At 42.3% G+C, this 21,348-nt stretch overlaps 1 protein-coding gene across 4 annotated transcripts in view; it reads left to right on the forward strand.

Moving 5' to 3' along the window:
* Positions 1–21,348, forward strand: part of UNC80 (unc-80 homolog, NALCN channel complex subunit) — a 172,525-nt gene that overhangs the window by 127,078 nt on the left and 24,099 nt on the right. For all 4 annotated transcript variants that reach the window (XM_059703001.1, XM_059703002.1, XM_059703000.1 and 1 more), the window contains 10 exons: positions 992–1,260; positions 2,916–3,050; positions 4,541–4,679; positions 5,306–5,402; positions 6,110–6,280; positions 9,832–9,924; positions 11,724–11,759; positions 12,099–12,317; positions 17,503–17,703; positions 20,476–20,599. In XM_059703001.1, coding sequence (XP_059558984.1) covers positions 992–1,260; positions 2,916–3,050; positions 4,541–4,679; positions 5,306–5,402; positions 6,110–6,280; positions 9,832–9,924; positions 11,724–11,759; positions 12,099–12,317; positions 17,503–17,703; positions 20,476–20,599 — 1,484 coding nt within the window. The remainder of the gene's footprint in view (positions 1–991; positions 1,261–2,915; positions 3,051–4,540; positions 4,680–5,305; positions 5,403–6,109; positions 6,281–9,831; positions 9,925–11,723; positions 11,760–12,098; positions 12,318–17,502; positions 17,704–20,475; positions 20,600–21,348) is intronic.

Consider the following 21,348-nt stretch of genomic DNA (forward strand, 5'->3'; position numbering starts at 1 on the left):
CTCCGTCAGCGGACAGTTCTGTAAGCCAGGGGTTCTCAGCCCTGACTGCCTCCGAATCACTGGCAGGACTTGATCAAACACAGGTTGCTGGGCCCCACCCTCCACCCTCAAGTTTCTGACTCAGTGGCTCTGAAACGGGGCCTGGGAACTTGCATTTCTGATAAGTTCCCAAGTCATGATGATGATGCTATTCTGGGGACCACACTTGGAGACCACTGCTCCAAGCTAGGTCTGAGCAGCTGAAGGAAGTCCTCTGAGGTTGTTAGGTTGACTGAGTGAAGAATAGGTATTTATAAGAAGCTCAGGAGGAGGAAAACTATTCTCTCATGACAGAGAGCAGGACAGTGGTGGCCTCCGGGTGGGGGGAGTGAATTTCCTGGAAAGAGGCATAAGGAGACTTTCTGAGGTCCTGAAATGGTCTTGATTGGGGTGGTGGGTACTAAAGTGTGTATTTTTGTCAAAACTCATTCAACTCTATAAGATCGGTGCATTTCACACTCTCTAAATTATAGCTGAATTGAGAAAGAGAGAGAGAAACAGAGACAGGAAACATGGCAGGGTTGGGACCATTTCAGCTTACTGAAATGAGCAGATTATGCTCAGTGTCTTCATCGAGATGGAGCAAAGAGACCGTGGAAAGAACTCCAGTCTGACCCAAAATTAAAAGACCAAGCAGTGGTCCCAACCCTGCCATTTTCTTCCTGAAATAACTTCTCTCAAAGCCACAGCTTACTCAGCAGCAACCCGCTGCAAATGTGTCCCCTGTCTGCCCACAGAGTTGCATCAAAGAGGTGATGCTGAGAGGCCTTTGAGAGCCAGGAAGTGTCACTGAATGCCAGCAATATTGTGCTGGGAAGCCTTTCGGCAGTAGATGGCCACATCCCGGAGTGGGAGCACAGGGGAAACAGCAGTGCCCTCGGATTGGATGGCCCTCCCACGCCCACAGGGTCTGCGTGGGGCTAATGCTGTGTCTGCTTTTCTGTTCTCACAGCTGGGAAGGAGCTGTTTGGCCTGGACACTCTTCAGAAGAGCCTGTGGATCCAGCTCCTGGAGGAGATGTTCCTGGGCATGCCCAGCGAGTTTCCCTGGGGAGATGAAATCATGCTCTTCCTCAACGTTTTTAACGGGGCTCTGATCCTGCACCCAGAAGACAGCGCCCTGCTCAGGCAGTATGCGGCCACCGTCATCAACAGCGCTGTGCACTTCAACCACCTCTTCTCCCTCAGCGGCTACCAGTGGATTCTGCCCACCATGCTGCAGGTGCCGGGCTCTCCTCTCCCAGCCAGAGAATTAGCCCGAGTACTGCTCATCCAGCAGGTCTACAGGAGCTACACTGAATTTTTTTAAAATATATTTTTATGGATTTCAGAGAGGAAGGGAGAGGGAGAGAGAGAGAGAAACACCAATGATGAGAGAGAATCAGTGATCGGCTGCCTCCTGCACACCCCCTACTGGGGATCGAGCCTGCAACCCGAGTATGTGCCCTTGACCAGAATCAAACCTGTGATCCCCTCTGTTAGCATGCCGACGCTCTATCCACTGAACCAAACCAGCTAGGGCTATACTGAAACTTTTTAATGATAGAGTTCTCTTCTTTTGGGACAGCAGAAAGCACCAAATGAAATCCCCCTAAAATTTTCCAAGAGGTCACAATATTCTGTCCTCTGCTGAGATCCCCCAGACCTGGATATGCTTCCCTGTTTCTTCTGGGCCCGTGATTCTCAAAGTATGGTCTCGGGACCAGCAGTACCAGCATCACCTGGGAATCTCTTAGAAATGCACACTCTGGGCCCCATCCAGACCTGCTGCATCAGAAACTCTGGAGTCGGGGCCCAGTAATCCAGTTTTAATAGGATCTCCAGGTGGTTCTGATACCTTAGAATGTTTGAGAGCCATTATTCCAATGTATGGCAATTGTTCAGCTGATATTTCTTCCAGAAAGTCTCTGACTTCTCTCGGGACAGAGATTTTCATTGCCATTACATTTGGTATAAAGAGGTTGAAGGTGGTGAATTTATTAGCAGGAGGACTTTCTGTTTATTCATGTCTGATGTGTATCTGGCCACGTCAGGAGTAGTGAATAAAGTTCAGATAAGGCTGGGGGATCATCTTCGTTCTCTAGTTTTGTGGAAGTTTTCATAAAAGTTTTGAAAGTATTACATGCTCATACAAAATAAAATTTCCTCAACCTACAGGGGCAGGAAATTTACTTTCAATATCACCAGGGCTCTCTGACCTGTTTTTAAATAGTTTGAATTTTCTCTCTTTTTATAACTTTTGTACTGATTACTAAAAACAATAAATGCTCATTATAAAATAGAGAAGATAAAGATAAACTTAAAGAAGAAAATAAAGATCACTTATAATCCTCCTTCCCACATGACCATTGTTTCCACTTCTTGAAGACCCTGGCACTCTATCCTGACTTTTTTTAAAAAACAAAAGTTGAATCATATCATATATTCAAGTTTGTTACCTACCTTTTTTCATTTAAGACTAAGAACACCACGGATATTTTTTTTCCATGTAGCTACATTTAGTGGCATAGCATTTAAAAAACAGCTGCATAATATTCTGTTGTATACACATGCCATAATTCACCTAACTAACCCCAATTATGAGGAATTTAAGTTGTTTCAAATTTTCCACTGTTATAAGAAACCTTGCAGTGGACATTCCTGTATATACACCTTTGTACATTTGTCCAACTCTTTTCTTAAGATAAATTCCTAGTTACGAACTCCTCTGGGGAAAAAGTATATTTATATATTTTTAGGATTTCTATGTATATTACCCAATTTCTCTGAAGGAAGGTTATACCACTTACCTCCCCTCCACCAGTTGAAATGACCCATTTTCCTCCCCGTTCCCCATGGCGATGAGGCATTTTCTGACCGTGTGGCATCTTCCCACAGGTGTACTCTGATTATGAAAGCAACCCCCAGTTGCGCCAAGCCATCGAGTTTGCCTGCCACCAGTTCTACATTCTCCACCGGAAGCCCTTTGTGCTCCAGCTGTTTGCTAGTGTGGCCCCGCTGCTGGAGTTCCCGGTGAGTAAACTCTGGAAATCAACGAAGATCAAGCAAACGAGAAAAGCTCTTTATTCACAGCTTGCTGTAGCGAGGGCATCACCCACCATCACTCAGGTTTTGGCAGAGACTCAAAGGCAGACAGAGGAGAGAGAAAACTTTATAGGGAGAGGAGGGAAGGCTTCCGGTATGTTCTGATTGGAGGCTCTTGGCCTGGCGAAGCTGTAAGTGGGTGGAGTAGACACAGGGCATCCTATGTGATTGGTTAGGGGTGCATATTTGGTTTTCTCTGATTGGTCTTAAATTGGGAATGGAGACAAGGATTAGTTGTTAATCAAGTCCTGTCTGTTTGGGGGTTTATGGGTATAAGGATTATTGTTTGGTTTCCACTAGAGCTAGTACCCTGATTTCCAACAAGTCTGATGGATTGCATGCTGGTGTCTGTGGACAGTGGGTTTGGGTTGGTTTCCTGGGCAGGTTACTGCAGTTTGGGGATCAGCAGTTTTATTGTTATGTGTGGCCTGGCCATTGATCTTTGTATAATCAGTCTCTCAGCTCTCTTTCTTCAACCAGTGGGATATGAATGCCATACATCATTTCTCTTTCCACAAGAAACTCATTTCTGTTCAACATTTCTCTCCAACCCTCACCTCAGCCCCTAGATATAAATAAGCCAACTCTGCAGTTTTTTCATACTCAGTTAATGAAAGGATGGAAAATATAAATTGATCAAAGGAAGAGTTCCTGATTCTACTTCCTTTCTATTCTCTGGCACTTACCCGACTTATCCTTTTTCTCCAGCGCATTTATATAGATCACATCCCTTACACATCTTTGTTTAAGCGATATGGATCTCTACCACACCCACAATGGAATTAAGCTCCATTAAAGCAAGACCCTTGTCTTTTTTTTTGGTTTGTTTTTACCTGTTGTTTTGAGTGAATGGTTTTTTTTGCTTTTGTTTTGTTTTTGCTTTTGTTTTGCACCTTAGTGCACAGAATGGTGACTAGCACAGAGTAGGAATTTAATAAGGAATTGTTATTTTAATAAAGGAATCAAATGAATAAGACAGATTTGAGGTGTTACGTATCTCCATTTTGGAGCTATGTTAGCAAATAGGATTTGTAAAATTCCCAGAGCTATTAAATATGTTACGCCAAAAGTAGTTGAACTGTTCAATTAACCCATTACAAATTTGCCTTTGCAAATGCTGAATCCTACAATTGCAGATGAAAGGGGCCATTGGCATGATGTTTTCCAGCAGTTGACATTATACTGTATTCTTATGAGTTTCCACAAATATCTCTTTTGTGCTAGGTTAGTGTTAAAACTCAAATGTTCCACTCCATAGTCACACAGCAGCATTGTTGGTGCAGAATCATGTAAACTGAATACCGGTTCAATGTTGTGATTGTTATCAACAGTAGTGTTTATGAAATTTGGATTCCTGCTCAAACCATATTCGTACTGAGGTGGAATTAAATAAACTAAAATTGCCTTTCTTTATACAGGATGCTGCCAATACTGGGTCCAGCAAAGGTGTGTCAGCTCAGTGCCTGTTTGACTTGCTGCAGTCCCTGGAGGGCGAGACCACGGACATCTTAGATATCTTAGAGCTGGTCAAGGCTGAGAAGCCGCTGAAGTCTTTAGGTAGAAGCAAAATTCATCGTGACATTTTCTTTCTCTTTGTAATTTTTCTTAAACTAATAACTCGATGTTGAATATTTTGAACTAACTCAAAACAGCAAAAATAAATGGAACAGTGGTGTAAATTGAATGAGTATATTTTCCTATCTCCTGTTTTTCTTACATTTCTTGTCAATCCTAAAGAGTAAGGAATTCTCTGCCCTGAAAATTGTATCATAATGATGCTGAGTGAACCACTATTCGAGCACTGTACTTCTCAGAAAATGGGGTGTTCCTGGGCAATTCTAAGGGAATAACCCCCCAAAAGGGCCTTTTACTATCCTGTTTGTTAGAAGGCATGTCTGACTTTAGGCCATCCAAACGTGTCTTCTAGGTAGTGAGGTTTTTAAAAAAACCTCTCCCAAAAAGCGCTTTTATTTGTCATCTTATTATTTAAAAGTTTTAAAAAACAATAGAATTTTTAGTGACTTTAGATGAAGAAATTAATAGTGCTCACAGTTTAGGAATAAAGTCTGATGAAGAAATGGCTGCAAAAGCTAACTGGAAAGAAAATGTTAGGAGTGATAAGCTGTTCTTATTTCCTGGCAGAATCCACTCTGAGTATGTGCCTTCACCTTCTGTCCCTTCAGATTTCTGCTATGGAAATGAAGACCTGACTTTCTCCATAAGCGAGGCCATTAAGCTCTGTGTCACGGTGGTGGCATATGCTCCGGAATCGTTCAGAAGGTAACTGCAGCCCTTTACTCGGTGATAAGTAAATATGGCAAAGGAAATAAAATTGAATGCGTAATATCAGCCTGTAACCTTCTGCCAGGTAAGTTTTCAAAAACTAAATTTGGGAAACTAGTCATAGCCGAGGTTCTGGAAAATATAGTAAATCTTCATAAATTTGGAATTCCCTAATTTAGAATTTGTGCAGCAGCTTAGATGTTTAGTCTTGTTTAGAGACTATGTTCACATCTAATAAATTAACAGCAAAAATAATTTTAGAATAGACATTTAATCTATTTAATAAAACTCCTTTCAAGAAGCAATGAAGCCCTAGCCAGTCTCCTCAGTGATTAGAGCGTTAACCCGTGGAATGAAGGGTCCCGGGTTCGATTCTGGTCAGGGGCATATATCTCGGTTGCAGCCTGGATCCCCAATCTGTGGGAAGCAGCAATGTGCCTCTTGATATTTCTCTCTGTCTCTCCTCCTCCCACTCTCTCTAAAAATAAGTGGGAAAAAATATACTCAGGTGAGGATTAACAACAACAAAAAAGAAGCAATGGAAACTGTCACATTAAGAGCAAGAATATAAAATCTTTGGTCATCATTTCTATTTCCCAAGTCAAATTTTGGTGTTTGTCTTCCTTTCTCCATGCTTTTAAATATGATACAACCAACAAAAGTAGGATGTGAAACATGACCTGGTTTCCTTTCTGTTGACGTAGTCTTCAGATGCTGATGGTCTTGGAAGCTTTAGTCCCATGTTACCTACAAAAGCTAAAGAGGCAGACATCACAGGTGGAGACAGTACCTGCTGCCCGAGAGGAGATTGCTGCCACAGCTGCTCTTGCGACATCCCTCCAGGCCCTTCTCTACAGTGTAGAGGTCCTCACCAGGTAATCCCATCAGCAGAAATGTCCACAGCCCTGCCCTAGCCGGTTTGGCTCAGTGGACAGAGCTTCGGCCTGCGGACTGAAGTGTCCCGGGTTCTATTCTGGTCAAGGGCACAAGGCCGGGTTTCAGGCTCCATCCCCAGTAGGGAGCATGCAGGAGGCAGCCAATCAATGATTCTCTTTCATCATTGATGTTTCTCTCTCTCTCTCTCCCTCTCCCTTCCTCTCTGAAATCCATAAAAATATATTTAAAGAAAAGAAATATCCACAACCTTAAATTATATGTATCTACCAAAAAGATGAGGAAAAATGTGATGGCTAAAAAATTTCTGAAACCAGTCTTTATTTATATCTGCTCAAATTCAGTCCTTACGGCTTAAAACTGCAAATATCCCTAAGTTGTTTGAATAAATAGTGCTAAGCACTATTATTATTGTTGTTGTTGTTGTACCATGATTGCTAAACACACATTTGCCTGTAGTTTGATGAGCGTCTATGGCAGTTTTAACCAATGCTAAACAAATCTTTTGTAAAAGGGCCAATTTAGTGAATATGAAAATGTGATCAACATTTTTATTGGCTCTTATTTTATGAAAATGTCTGCAATTCCAACTGAGCATTCTTTTATTATTTTACTATTTATAATGAGTTGTTTTTACTATAATTTTTAAAACTACATAACAAACATAATCTGCAAAATTTTATTCCAATGCCATAATTAACAGATTCTCTGTGGGACAAGACTCAGTAGTGCTGAGAGAAGGGGCTGAAAGATTTGGGACTTGAAAGGTAAATTGTCATCAGAGTTCAGCCCTAAACAAAGTTGCAAGAAATTAGTATATCACAAGATTCTTGAGTACAGAAGGCATTGAAAGACTGGTAAGCGGGGAGGGGCGGGAGGGCTTGGAACAGAGAAGGAAGATTGAGTGAGAGGAGTGGAGAAGGTAGATGCAGAACACTACAAAAGATTGGCTTTCCTTCTCCACTGCCATCTAAAATTAGATGAAAGGGGATATTCTTCCCTGGACTGGAGGTGGGAAACCTTCTTCCTGGGTTGGTATCTTTGCTCCTCCATCCCATTTGGCCACATCCTTAACCTAAAATTCTGTCTATGATTTACCCCGACCGAAAGGCACCAACTTCCCAGCCACATCTTGCTCTGTTGATGACAGAGCTAGCCAAAATCCCTCAGTCCTGGGAGGACTTTTCCACATGCACCAGCCAGTGAGAGAGGGAGTGAGATTGTGACTAATTAAGTCAATATATGTGTAGGTTCTTATCATGAGCTACATCGGCAACCTAGGCAAACAGGACATCACTCAAAAGCCTTGGGTGGGTTATCACTGCTGAAGTGCTCATATGCATCTCAACTGAGGAAATGGGAAGCGGTGGAGCAGAGAACCATGGCAAACTGCCAAGTCCAATGGGCAATAGTCCTAAGGTTTTTGGTGATGGTTTCAGAAAAATCCCAGGGGGAAGAACATCTGAAGAAAAAAATATCAGACTTGCACTCTTCTTTCTGCACCATGTGGTTATGGCACCAGCGCCTCTCTGCAAGTAGAGGAGAGAAGCGCAGACAGCTTTCCCCAAGTGACATTTTAGTTGTTACTCCTTATCTTCTGCAATAGTGGTGCTTTCCTCCTTTCTATTCTCTTTGGTAAGTCAATTAAATTACTGATTCACCCGAAATGAACATTGACTTACCCAAAATTCCACGAAGAATTATGGATGGAAGTCTGACATTTAAAATTCTATGACTTTAAATATTCCGGTGCATTTAATAATTTTTGCTGGAGTGTAAAACCAGCCTCATTGATTGGTTATAATTATTCACACACACAAAAATGGCTTTGTTGTTTTTACAAAAGAAGATAATAAGAACCTCATTTCATTTCCACACTCTTAATTTCTTTACTCATGAAAAAAATTAAGTTATAGAGCTGGTAACACATAAACAAGTATATGACAATTATAATAGCACTAGTTTTCTATTGTGTAATGCATTACCACAAACTAGAGGCTGAGGACAAAACACATTTATTATCTCATATTTCTGAAGGCCAGAAGTCAGGGTGGGCTCAGCTGTTCTCTTTGCTCAGGGTCTCACAAGGCCAAAATCAAGATGGTAGTCAGTCTGGGTTCTCATCTGAAGGTTCTGGGGGCAGAATCCACACCAGGCAGCTTTAGGTCTGAGATCCCTTTTGTTTTCTGCCTGCCGGCCTCTCTGCTTTAAGAAGTCACCTGCATTTTTCTCACCTGGCCCCCTCTGTGCTCCCACCAGCAATGGCACCATGAATCCTCCTGCGTCAAATCTTTCTGCCAGAGAAAACTCTGCTGTTTAAGGCTGGTGTGGTGAGAATAGGCCTGCCAGATAATCTCCTTTTGGTCATATAAGGCAACATAGTCACTGGAGTAACACTCGGACGGAGTGAGTCTTTAAATGTTGCTTCTCATTTTTAAATCCTGCCTCTCACAACAAAGGCCCAGGAGGAGAAGGTCTGGGGTGATTGCCGAAAGGCTGCTCACTTTCTGGCCACGCCCAGCCTGCGGAAAATGAGCTTCAGAACAGCAAGCCTTAACCAGTTCCCACAAGAAATTGTTTTTGAAAAGCTGTGCCATCCCGTCCATGTCTCAGTTGCTGCTAGAGAGGCAGAGTTTACCTAATCCTGAAAGTGAACCCTGCAGATACCAAATTAGATGACTCAAATCTACTGCTAAGTGTCTAAGTTGCTGACTTATAATAGATACTAATTTACCTACTTCCCTGAGTAGTCTTAGGCATGACTTTGTTTAGAAATATTCTTTCATTCTTTGGTAGTTCCTCACAAAAATAGAGTGGTTACTTATGGTGTTGGTGGCCAAAATGGTATATACATTTTTACATTTTACTTATTATTTAGAATTGTTAACACCCTGGTACCTGTAGAATTGAAAAATGTGCTCTTAACTCTTGATTAATACAGACTTAGAAGCCTGATTTCGTACATGTCTGGTTTGAGGAGTCAGTTTATTACTCAGAACCAAGTGGAAAAACTTTTTTTACTGTTGACACTATTACAGATGTTCCTCATTTCAAGTGGAAGAACTTAAATCATGGTGAGCTTACAGATCCTTGGGAAGGAATGTGCCTTTTTTTTTTTTTTTTTTTTTTATATATTTTTTTATTGATTTTTTACAGAGAGAAAGGGAGAGAGAGAGTCAGAAACATCGATGAGAGAGAAACATCGATCAGCCGCCTCCTGCACATCTCCCACCGGGGATGTGCCCGCAACCCAGGCACATGCCCTTGACCGGAATCGAACCCGGGACCTCTCAGTCCGCAGGCCGACGCTCTATCCACTGAGCCAAACCGGTTTCGGCGGAATGTGCCTTTTAAAGTATCTCTCAGAACAAAGACAGCAAAAGGGTGTGACAGAAGAGCCCAAAGCTAGATAGCCTGTCTCTTTGAGACTCTAACTTAAAACTTATGTGAGCTTCAATAACTTGAAGATTTCATAAATGTTTCCACTTCTGTTGTTGCTGTTGTTTTGTTGTGGTGGTTACTGTCCTTGCAGGCCCATGACAGCCCCACAGATGAGCAGGTGTGACCAAGGCCATAAAGGCGCCACCACAGCCAATCACACCCTGTCGTCTGGGGTGAACACCAGGTAACTCACTAGCCTTATTCTTCCATGGTATCTCCATTTCACACAACCTGAATCTCCACTTGGGCATGAGAGGGATCCTGAAAATAGTCAATGTTAAATGTGAAAATCTCCTTCCAAGGAAATAAAAAAGGAAGGTGAGAGTTTAGAGTTCAAGAAAATACTGAGGCTTCATGTGAGATAACCAAAGAGAAACCCAAGCCCCTTTCATGCATTGGCATTTGTGTCAGTGTATTTGCATGAACATGAAGATGTTCTCTGCCTCCTGGGTGGTCTTTGAACTATCCCAGTGTTGTTTCATTTCCAAAAAAAGGCAAATAAAACAATAATTATCCGGAGGTGGCTCCTCATTCCGGGGCAGGTATGCAGAGTCAGTTTTCTTTCATCTGGACAGATTTCCACAGATATTTTATCCAAACTGACCTAGGTCCTTCGGTGATGCTTTCAGGGTCATTGACTTAATCTCCTTCCCTGTTTTGGTGTAACTCAGACACTGGCTCTCCTAGTTAATACTGTGCCTGCATCATTCTGACTGTGTTAACCTCTAAATAGTCTAACACACACACACACACACACACACACACACACACACACACACACACACAGAGAGTTTAATAAGCTTCTTCCTCCAAGGAAAAATTAAAATAGGGCAAACCCAAAATCAGTCTGAGAGAAAGTTCTTTCTTCTTAGTATGAAATAGTTAGCAGGAGCTCTTAAAGAGAAACTAATTTTCCAGTCTCTCTGAAGCACATTTTTAAGTGTGTATTATTATTTTATGTGAAGTTAATTTTCTGCTCGTCATATATATTTACTAGAGGCCAAGTGCACGAATTCATGCGAGGGTGGGGTCTGGCCGGCCCGGCCCCAATCGGCAGATGGGAGCCGGGCCTATCAGGAGGAGGAGATGGCAGGAGGTTGGCCGGCCCGCTGTCCTGATCAGGGGATCAGGGCCAGGCTGGCTGGGGGGAGGGGCCACAGTTGATTGGCCTGCAGGCCCCACCCCCAAATGGGACTGATCAGGGGCGGAACTGGCTGGGGGGAGGGGCTGCGGGCCCAACAGGGTGGTGGGGGCCCATTGGGGGTGGGGTCAGCTGCGGGGAGGGGCTGCAGGAGTTTGGCCGCCAGCCCCCTCTCCTTATCCGGCTGGTTCACTGGCCGCAATGGACGTCATAGTTCAGGTTGTTATGGCGTTCCAGTCGCTGGCTTTTTATATATACAGATATTAAAAATAAAACAAATTCCAACCTGAACTATAAGTTACCACATATGATGGTGAACTCATGCCTCAATGTCTTATATTGAGAAAAAATGATTATACTCTAAGTGATATTTAGGGGCTAGGTTCAACTACTGGATATAAGGCCTATGGGAAAAGATGGTTTCTAAAGTCCTACAAAGCAATAATTTCCACAAATGAGAGGAAGTCAGCCATATTTCTTCCTCTGATCACCTTCAAAGCATGTGGTATTAAAACTGTAACTTAGATTCACTTTACTTTCAAAGTTTTTAAAAAATTTCCTTATTGACCACATTTCTTGACTTTGGATGTGTTTTTATAATATCTGTCTTTCCATGGATTTTATGCCAATGGAACAGCTTTCAAAGCAGCTATAATTGCACCATATGTGGCAGCAAATGAAAGATCAAGATTTTATATTTTAGGATTTGTATGGGTGTATTTGTGAGTTTATCAAAATGTATAGTTTTAATGGCTTCTCCTAAGAAAAAGTCCATAAGAAGCCCTATCATAGGGCCTCTGTTCTTGCTCTGATAGTAATGCGACTGTGTTTCTGACTCCCAGGTACCAGGAACAAAGCGCCAAACTGCACTTTATCAGGTACAGAAAGACAACCCTAATTCCACACCCATTCTGACATCTTATGGTGATTGCCTTTGAGCTGTGTTATGATTCTGTTAGATTTCATATAATTATCGCATGGCACCCTTTTTCTGGGTAAATCCTCAGGAATTGCTCATGTAAAGCACCACTACAATTTGGGATGATAATTCCTTCTAGGATGATAAACTTTGAGATGTGGGTTTCTCCAAGCTCCGCCCTGATTCATTAGCTGTTATATAAGGAATCTTACCTTTTTCTTCCATGGGAAGCTCTCCTCTCAGAGTTGCCATACACACACCTTCCCAGGCCCCCAGTTAACCTTTTGTAATTCCCCAGGGAAAACCTTCACTTGCTGGAGGAGGGGCAAGGCCTGCCCAGAGAGGAGCTGGATGAGCGAATTGCCCGGGAGGAGTTCCGAAGACCCCGGGAGTCCCTGCTGAATATTTGCACTGAGTTCTACAAGCACTGCGGGCCAAGGCTAAAGATCTTGCAAAACCTGGCTGGGGAGCCTCGGGTCACGGCCCTGGAGTTGCTGGATGTGAAGTCCCACATGAGGTACTGTTCTCACTGTTCTTACCCAGAGTATAGATGTAACAGGCAGTGACTGGGGTGGGGCAGCAGGGGTGGTCCCTAGATAAGAATTTGGGATACTCAGAATGATGTTTCCAGTGGTTTGATGCATACCATTGCAGGACCCTGGGGGATAATGTATATTAAATTCCTCAAAAAGAATCTCAGGATGGACGGAGGTGGGGGAGGGTGGTGTTGGGGGGCAATATTCAGAAAAGCACAGCCTTAGCTGCTTAGCCTCAGTGGATAAAGCGTGGACCTATATACTGAAGGGCCCTGGGTTTGATTCTGATCAAAGGCACATACTTCAGGCTCAATCCCCTGCTCTTGTCAGAAGGCAACCAGTGGATGTATGTCTCTCTCACATCGATGTTTCTCTCTCTGTGTCTCTCCCTCTCCCTTCTACTCTCTCTAAAAATCAATGGGGGAAAAAATGTCCTTGTTTGAGGATTAACAAAAATAAAAAATATAAATAATAAAAATTCTATACAGAGGCCAGTGACCATTTCAAAATTTTTACTCCTGCCTGGCCAGCATGGCTCAGTGGTTGAGTGTCAGCTTATGAAACAGGAGGTCACGGTTCAATTCCTGGTCAGGGCACATGCCCAGGTTGTGGGCTCGGTCCCCAGTGTGGACCATGCAGGAGGCAGCCCATCAATTATTCTCTCTCATCATTGATGTTTGTATCTCTCTCTCCCTCTCTGAAATCAATAAAAATATTTTTAAAACACTTTTACTCCTGCCATGCCAGGGAGAGGCCCTAGAATTGCATCTCTGTGCACTCACATTTCATTCTTCCCGTGGAGATGCTGTCTCAGTCATTACTCAGGTCATAAAGGCTGTAGTACATTTTCAGATTCCTAAAAGGAACATGATTCCAAAGGATCGTCTACACAGATTTGCAATGGTGGTAAAGGTTCATACAAATTCCTGGAAAGGGAAATTTCCATGGATAGCAAAATATTTACCTGGAAAGTTTAGTATATCTATAAAGCTAAAGCTAGAGTTGGATTCTAGTCATTTAGAAATAATATTGCAGTTTGGCAAACACACCAGCTTTCTAATTATTGACTTTTTTTTCTTTCAATTATCCCTTGAAAATTTTAGAACCTACCAAGTGAGGGAATATGAGAGTCCAAAAATGTATAGTGAACACAGGCTCTTTCTATTCCAGGTTAATTTCACAGTCTGAAGTGTTGACACTCACCGCCCCCCCTCCCACCCCCAGAACTCCAGAGCTTCATGCGTGTTCGCTCTCTCCACTGTGCACTAATGGGGAAGAGTTTACCTCACACTGAGAATTTCAGCTCCTAGCTGGGAAAGGGGAGGACAGGAGTGTTAAGATCCTGTTGCCATAGCAACCCAGCGCTCCATGTAATCCATCCCCCTTCCTTTGGCTAGCCAAGCTTAGTAATTCTGTGAACAGAGCAACACCACATTCCCAGTCAGAGAATCACTACTACCAACAGTCATTTTGTGGGAGAAAGGGAAAAACAGTCCTAGAAGATGGGAGAGAGAGGGAGGGGGGGGGAGAAGGGGAGGGAGGGAGGGAGGGAGGGAGGGAGGGAGGGAGAGAGAGAGAGAGAGAGAGAGAGAGAGAGAGAGAGAGAGAATGATTGTGGTAGTAACGGTGGGATAAATTGACCATCTCTATACCTACACTTAAGGCATTTGCAAGGGGAAAGGATGAGTCAGAGAGACCTGGAGCTCCCTCTAGAGGCCACCCCTATTAAAGGTTAAATGAGCTAGCTCTAGCTGGTTTGGATCAGTGGATAGAACCTCAGCCTGCAGACTGAAGGGTCCGGGGTTCAGTTCTGGTCAAGGGTACATGCCCAGATTGCAGATTCGATCTCCAGTAGGGGGCATGCAGGAGGCAGCCGGTCAATGATTCTCTCTCATCATTGATGTTTCTCTCTCTCTCTCTCTCTCTCTCTCTCTCTCTCTCCCTCTCCCTCTCCCTCTCCCTCTCCCTCTCCCTCTCCCTCTCCCTCTCCCTCTCCCTCTCCCTCTCCCTCTCCCTCTCCCTCCCTCCCTCCCTCTCTCTCCCTCCCTCCCTCCCTCTTCCTTTCCCTCTGAAATCAATAAAAATATAAAATAAAATAAAAAACAAGGTTAAATGAGCTGTCATTGAGATGGTTTAGCTCGGTGCCTGTCACTGAGTTAATAGAGTCCAGCAGATACTAATACTAATGCTGGGCACTGGGCATGTAAAATAATATCCTGGTCCTCAACATAAGCACAGTCCAATACAGAAGGCACACATAAGAAAATAGCTTCAATGCAGTGTCGCAAGTACTGTATCTCACATGTGTATTTATGTATTTATCATTTTACAAAGTACTCGAGGCTACTTAGAAAATTACAACATACAAAGGGATAAAATGAACAAGTTAGAGAATCAGAACCATGTGAAAAATGATCAGGTGTATAATTATGTCTTTGATAAGATTAACATGTGAAATCTATGTGACTCGATCATATTAGATGCCCTTCATGAACCATAACTTTGACTTTGAGTTTCTGAGTTATCAAAGCAATGAAGAGTGAATGGTCAGTTAAAAAATCATAGTGTCAATAAGATTAAAAAAAAATTAGGTGTTTGGTAACACATCACTTTTTAAAAAAATACAAAGAACAATAAATGTCTTCTGGTTGTTGTTTATTAAAAGGAAAGAGTGGTGTGATGAGCAATGTCTTTAACAACAGCCCTTAGTAGATAAAGTGCCAGTTTCACTTGGCTGGACGCCTGTCAGTACTGAAAGTTGGCATGATGTCATAATGCAGGTCATCAAGAGCAACCTGTCTGGAGCCAGGAGATCTCATTCAAGAGCACAGTTATTTTATGGCATGGATCTATCTATTAGAGAGTAGGCAAAATGTACACCACCAGGGAATAGTTAGACTAAATGTCCTCTATTCATGCAGTTTTGCACAACTAGATTTTAATAAAAATGAACCTACCATGCTCGCTGGCCAACAGAGATATTCTATATGGCTGAGTAGGAGCAGATCCATATGCTTTAACCTTACACCAATCAAAGGTTATAATCAAGGTTTTCTCTTATAAATTAAATACACATTTGGATATATGTAGAAGTCAGAGCTAAACATATTTATTTTGGAATTGTGAGCATATAGGTCATAAGAATGGATAGTATCACTCAAGAAGAGAGGGTTGATTTTTAAAAAAGAGGAATGAGGTGATATAAAAGAGAACATATTTGCAAGAAGTATTTGATTCCAGACAAAGAGCCAAGAAGCAGTGTTGAGGCAATCTGTACTCCTGAATATGGTTCGTTGACTGCTCGGCTCTCAGGAAAAATATTCTTGATGAGCTAGAGTCTCTGCCCTAGGGGAATTGAATTTATTGCCAAATTTGCCAACCTGAGAGCTGCAAAGCAATTGGACAGCAGGATAGTCAGATCTGCAAATATTCTCTCTCCTCCCCTCCCTACTTCTCCCCTATTCTCCCTCTCTCTCTTTTTTTCTCCCTCTCCCTCTCAATGAGAAAAATCCCTTCTGTTCTGATTGAAAAAGGGTCCTAGAAACATTTTTATTTATAAATTATTCATGCAATAGTACAGCAAAGATTGTATTAAAGGAAAATTTTTATTTTATGCTCAAAGCAACTTCATTTTGTAACATGACCAAGTTTTAGAGAAATTCAGGTAATAATTTGTAAAATGACTCAAATTCAGCTCTAAATATTGTTTTCAAGCTTAAAATATGATGGTTGTTTCCCAATGTTATCTGTAAAATAACAAAGGAAAAGAAATATGGACATACAGATACACTCTTATCTGTCACACATACCACCTGAAAAGCAAAGAATTATTTTTGCTTGGCACATTTGTGAGAAAGAGATAAAGGAATGTACATGCTGTTTTAAATGATTTCTTTAAAAGATGCACATTCATCCACAGTTTCCAGGAGGGCTATGTGCATGTTCCATCTGGAAAGAGAACAAGTGAGGATGAAGAGACCATAACTGTTTCTTGCCAATAAAGGGTTGCCATGGAGAAGATGGATTGAATTCGTGCTTCCAGATTAAAATAGGAGAAAGAGACTGAGGGAAGTTGGGGACCTACTATGAGGAGAGCTTCTCACGGTGTGGACCCCCAAAGATGGGATGAGCTGCCTTGTCTGGCAGTGAGTTCTTCATCCACGTGCTAGTCAGATGGGGCGGTTGTAGAGCAACCCAAGTGTTAGAGACGCAATGGCTTGGCTGTGAATCCTACACCAGAGTGACCGTCAGAGTCTCCTGGGGAGCTCTTAAACTGTAGACCCTTTCGAGCATTTATCTTGTCTCTCTTGTAATAATCAAAAGGAAATGTCTCCTTATTAAGATGCTATAGTTAATGCATGAAAAAAAGGAATGATGGAAATATTACCATTGTACTACTTCTAATGAATTAGTGGATCTGTGTAATTAATGATGGCAGCCATTAATTAAAAAGAGTGACAACTAGGCTCATGTACCTCCTGATGAAAGTACACATCAGTGCCTGACCGGTGTGGCTCAGTGATTGAGCATCAACCTATGACCCAGGAGGTCACATTCGGTTCTGGATCAGGGCACATGCCTGGGTTGTGGCCTCTATCCCCAGTGTGGGGTGTGCAGGAGGCAGCCAATCAATGATTCTCTCTCATCATTGATGTTTCTATCTCTCTCTCCCACTTCCTTCCTCTCTGAAATCAATAAAAATATTTTTTTAAAAAAGTACACATCACCTGTGAGGTACACCATCCAGAAAGACAATACCTAATCTAACCTTGCCCCTAGCCCCTAACTACCAATTGAATTAAATATGGGGGTCATGGAATATATTAAATGAAACTATGGAAATTTCATCAGCAGAATCCAGGATGCAGGAAACAGCTAATTACTTCAACAAATAAATTATAAGATGTCAAAAAAAGAGCAGGAAAGGGGGAACCTACAAATTAAAAAGACTTAAGAGACATATCAAACAAGTAAAATTGATGGGCCTTATTTTATTCTGATTTGTTGTTTTTAAAAATTTATTTCAAAATTATGAGATAATGTGCCAAAATGTTCTTAGTTCAGGGAGTTGGTGTGTTGGAAGGAGGGTGATTAGCATGATGCTGTGTTTAAAAAAATTTCCTTGTGGCATTCTAAGCTTATGCCTAAGAACAAAACCCATTTCAGGTTGGCAGAAATTGCTCACTCCCTTCTGAAGCTGGCACCATACGACACGCAGACGATGGAGAGCCGGGGGCTTCGACGCTACATCATGGAGATGCTACCAATTACCGACTGGACAGCCGAGGCAGTGAGGCCGGCCCTTATCCTCATTTTAAAGAGATTGGATAGAATGTTCAACAAAATTCATAAGATGCCTACTTTGAGGTGAGGAGACCTCCTACTCAGCTGTTGATACTGCAATCCTCAAAGTTAGGCTTTGTCCATTTTAAAGGTGTTGGATCAACCTGGAGTTGAAGGATTGGCTTGAAAGTTTTCTTTTGGAATATGTGCATAACTAATTAGATTTATGAATGCATAAGTAGTAGGGTCTATATTTTAAGAAATAGCATTTTCAAAAAATATATATATTTGTCTTGAAAATTCTTGTTGTTTCTAAGCTATTATGTTCCTTATCTGACACACATAGGAATTTGGTGTGTATCCTTCAATGACTTTTGAAGTAAAGCAGGATATGCCTTGTAAATAAAACAACTAAGGAAAGAAGAAAAATTAATTTGATGTTCAAAAAAATACTGGATTTAACATGATATTTTAGGTACCAGTGTAGAGAAAAGCCAAGCTTTACAATAATAGGCAACCAGCAGCTTTAAAAAATCCTAGGATTGATAACAAATACCTAGTTTTTAACTTTTCGCCTAATTCAGGGCTACTCAATGGACATTATTACCACCTAATCTCCGTTCAGTGGCCTGAAATGCCCATTTGTAGCCTTGCTGTGAGCAGATGCCTCTGACCCAGTCCACCTGAGATCTGAGCGCAGCTTGGACGTGTATAGCCATAGTGAGCAGATAGCTCAATTGATAATGCGAATGAACCCTCTAACTCGGAATTTTCAAGTTTGGGTTAGTGAGAACATTTTCTGTCCCTTTAAACCAAATCCAAAATTAGTGCAATTCTTGCCTCGAGAATTTGTAGCACTTAGTGTTCAGTGTGTCAGAGCTTTTCCAGGTTTTAGACTGTGCTCTTCTTCATTCATGCAGCCCACAGAAATTATTGAATTTATTTTAAGAAAGAAATGGAAAGTTTTCACTCTAATAATGAATGGTTTGTTCCTATATTATCTCATGATGATAAATGCCTATGCATTATATTATCAGTGGCATGAAAATACTTGTCTGTAAGCACTCCTATTTTCTTTAGTGGTCCCAATAGAACATTTGTGCCTATTGGCAAATGACCCAAGTCTTATAAGTCCTACAAGAGTGTATCAAATAAATTATTTCTCTTCAATAATTTTTTATCTAAAGATGTTAAACATACCCATAGGCTGACTCATTTGTCCTATAACTAAACCAATTATTAAATACACTAGGGGCCCGGTGCACGAAATTCGTGCACTGGGTGTGGCGGGGGGGAGTGTCCCTCAGCCCAGCCTGCCCCCTCTCACATACTGGGAGCCCTCAGGCGTTGACCCCCATCACCCTCCAATCGCAGGATCGGCCCCTTACCCAGGCCTGACACCTCTGGCTGAGGCGTCCGGCCCGGGCAGCGGAGACCTGCAGCTGTAGCGGCCCCACGATCATGGGCTTCGCTTTAGGCCCAGGCAAGGGACCCCTAGCTCCTGGGACTGCCAGCTTCGACCATGCCCAGCTCCCATCGCTGGCTCCACCCCTACTTCCTGCTATCACTGGCCAGGGCGGAAAAGGCACCTGATTCTCCGATCATGGCTGGGGGGCAGGGCAAAGGCGGCCCTGGGGCCACCTTTGCCCTGCCCCCCAGCTCTTAGCTCCCCCCTGGGTTTCCGATCACTGTCAGTGGCAGGGGGCTTCTTCCTGCTTTCCCTTTCGCCTCCCTGCATTGTGCCTACATATGCAAATTAACCGCCATCTTGTTGGCAGTTAACTGCCAATCTTAGTTGGCAGTTAATTTGCATATAGCCCTGATTAGCCAATGAAAAGGGTAGCTCGTACGCCAATTACCATTTTTCTCTTTTATTAGTGTTGATCATGCTTCATAAAAGTAGATTTCTGGATTAATGCTTAGACTTGGTCAATTATAGGCAGTCTTCTTGGGGTGCATGCAGTGAATTTGAGATTGCCTTGGATTTAATTTCTTCAGGTGATCTCAATTCAACAAGAGTAGTGTTGATTGAATCTGCCTGTAAGTTACCCGGACATGAATGTCAATATCTTCCCATTTATGAACATTTCCATTTTGTCATTGCAGATTTTTCATTTTGGTAGGAAATATAAGCCTAGAAGTTATATCCAGGATAATATTTGGAAATAGTGTTGATAGCAATAAAGCCCAACCTATTTATTTGGTACAGCAATTGCAGACTGGACTGACTTTTCTTACTGAAAATCCTATGTTCATTTAATTGGGTTATGTATACTACCTTTTATATTACCAAAGTAAGTAGCCAAAAAGTATCATTTCTTAGGGCAAGAAAGAATACTTTTAAAATAAACTATTTTACTCTAATGTGACCTTTTTTGGCAGGAGTTAGGCCATAAAAGTTCAATTAAGAGTAGTCTGGTTGGAAAGCTGATGAGATCAACTGTATTCTGCTAGAGAGGTTTCAGAAATGCAACCTGGGGCCAGATGAGTTCTGTTGGGGGTAATTACCCCTGTGATGGTTTCCTAAAATGGTAGTCTCCTACCCTCTCTTCAAAGTAAAAATAGGGAACTACAAATGCAACCCATTCATCATCTCTGTCTTTTTCTTCGATAGATTTTGTCTCATTAGTCAAGTGGGGCAGGAGGGCCTCTGCCACGTTTTCAGTATCTCCTTCCCTTCCCAGTGTGCTCTGTGCTTTTGGAACAACTGGGTAAACTTCATCCCATGTGAAGTGCTTTGTTGTCTCAGACACCCATCCCGTCTTAGATGGCGTCAGAATCACTGTCTCATTCACCTGTTTCAGACTGTCTCCAGAAGGGAGCCACGCTGCTAATGGCTCCTGTATTGTATTCCAGGCGACAGGTTGAGTGGGAGCCTGCCAGCAATTTGATTGAAGGGGTTTGTTTGACACTGCAGAGGCAGCCAATCATATCCTTCCTGCCTCACCTTAGGTCACTGATCAATGTCTGTGTCAATCTGGTGAGTAGCCAAGTGGCAATCTTATGAAATTTTGCACAATTTAACTCTGCTATTGACTTCTCTGAATTGAAGATTTACAGGTCAACCACTTTGTGCCCCCACCTACCCATGAAAACAGACGGCTCAGGTGACACTGAAAATAGTGAGGTACCTTTCAAGGTGGTGCGTGGGGAGATGCAGGGGCCCGTCCCGACACAGATGGGATTTTGGCGTGCTGCTTCCCACACACTACTTTGACAGTTCACCTCTTCAAGTTGCGCTGAGAGTTGAGGGCTGCCAGTTGGAGAGTGGGGTGGCGGAGACCACACGATTGGCTGGAAATTGAGATAGCCTCGGGTGGGGGAGTTTAAAATACAAAGAGGATTTTTTTTCTTTTTTGGTGCAAAATGACGCTCTGAGTTGGCCAGTCTAGGATTTATGTGAAGAAAAACAAATTTTGTATTATTTATGTAATATCTAGAGTCGGGTCCTGACAAGGTTTTGTACGATGTGGGAACCATGTTAGAGCATTTCATTGAATGGGATCTGCTGCTTAACTAGTTGAGCAATAAATCTGTAGCTGGAATGCCTAGTGCAACTAGAGCTCTTGCCATCCTCATTGTTGTCAGTACTTGCTCCATCAAAAACATGTTGACTGCATTCCTTTGAATCCACAAGTAAGTATGTCCAGTCTCCTGATTAGAATAGTTTTGGGACTCATCTCTCATTATTTACATAGTTAGCTGTAAACAACATTCTACAAAACCTTG

Source organism: Myotis daubentonii, chromosome 7, assembly GCF_963259705.1.
Source record: "Myotis daubentonii chromosome 7, mMyoDau2.1, whole genome shotgun sequence".
Taxonomy (NCBI): Eukaryota; Metazoa; Chordata; class Mammalia; order Chiroptera; family Vespertilionidae; genus Myotis; species Myotis daubentonii.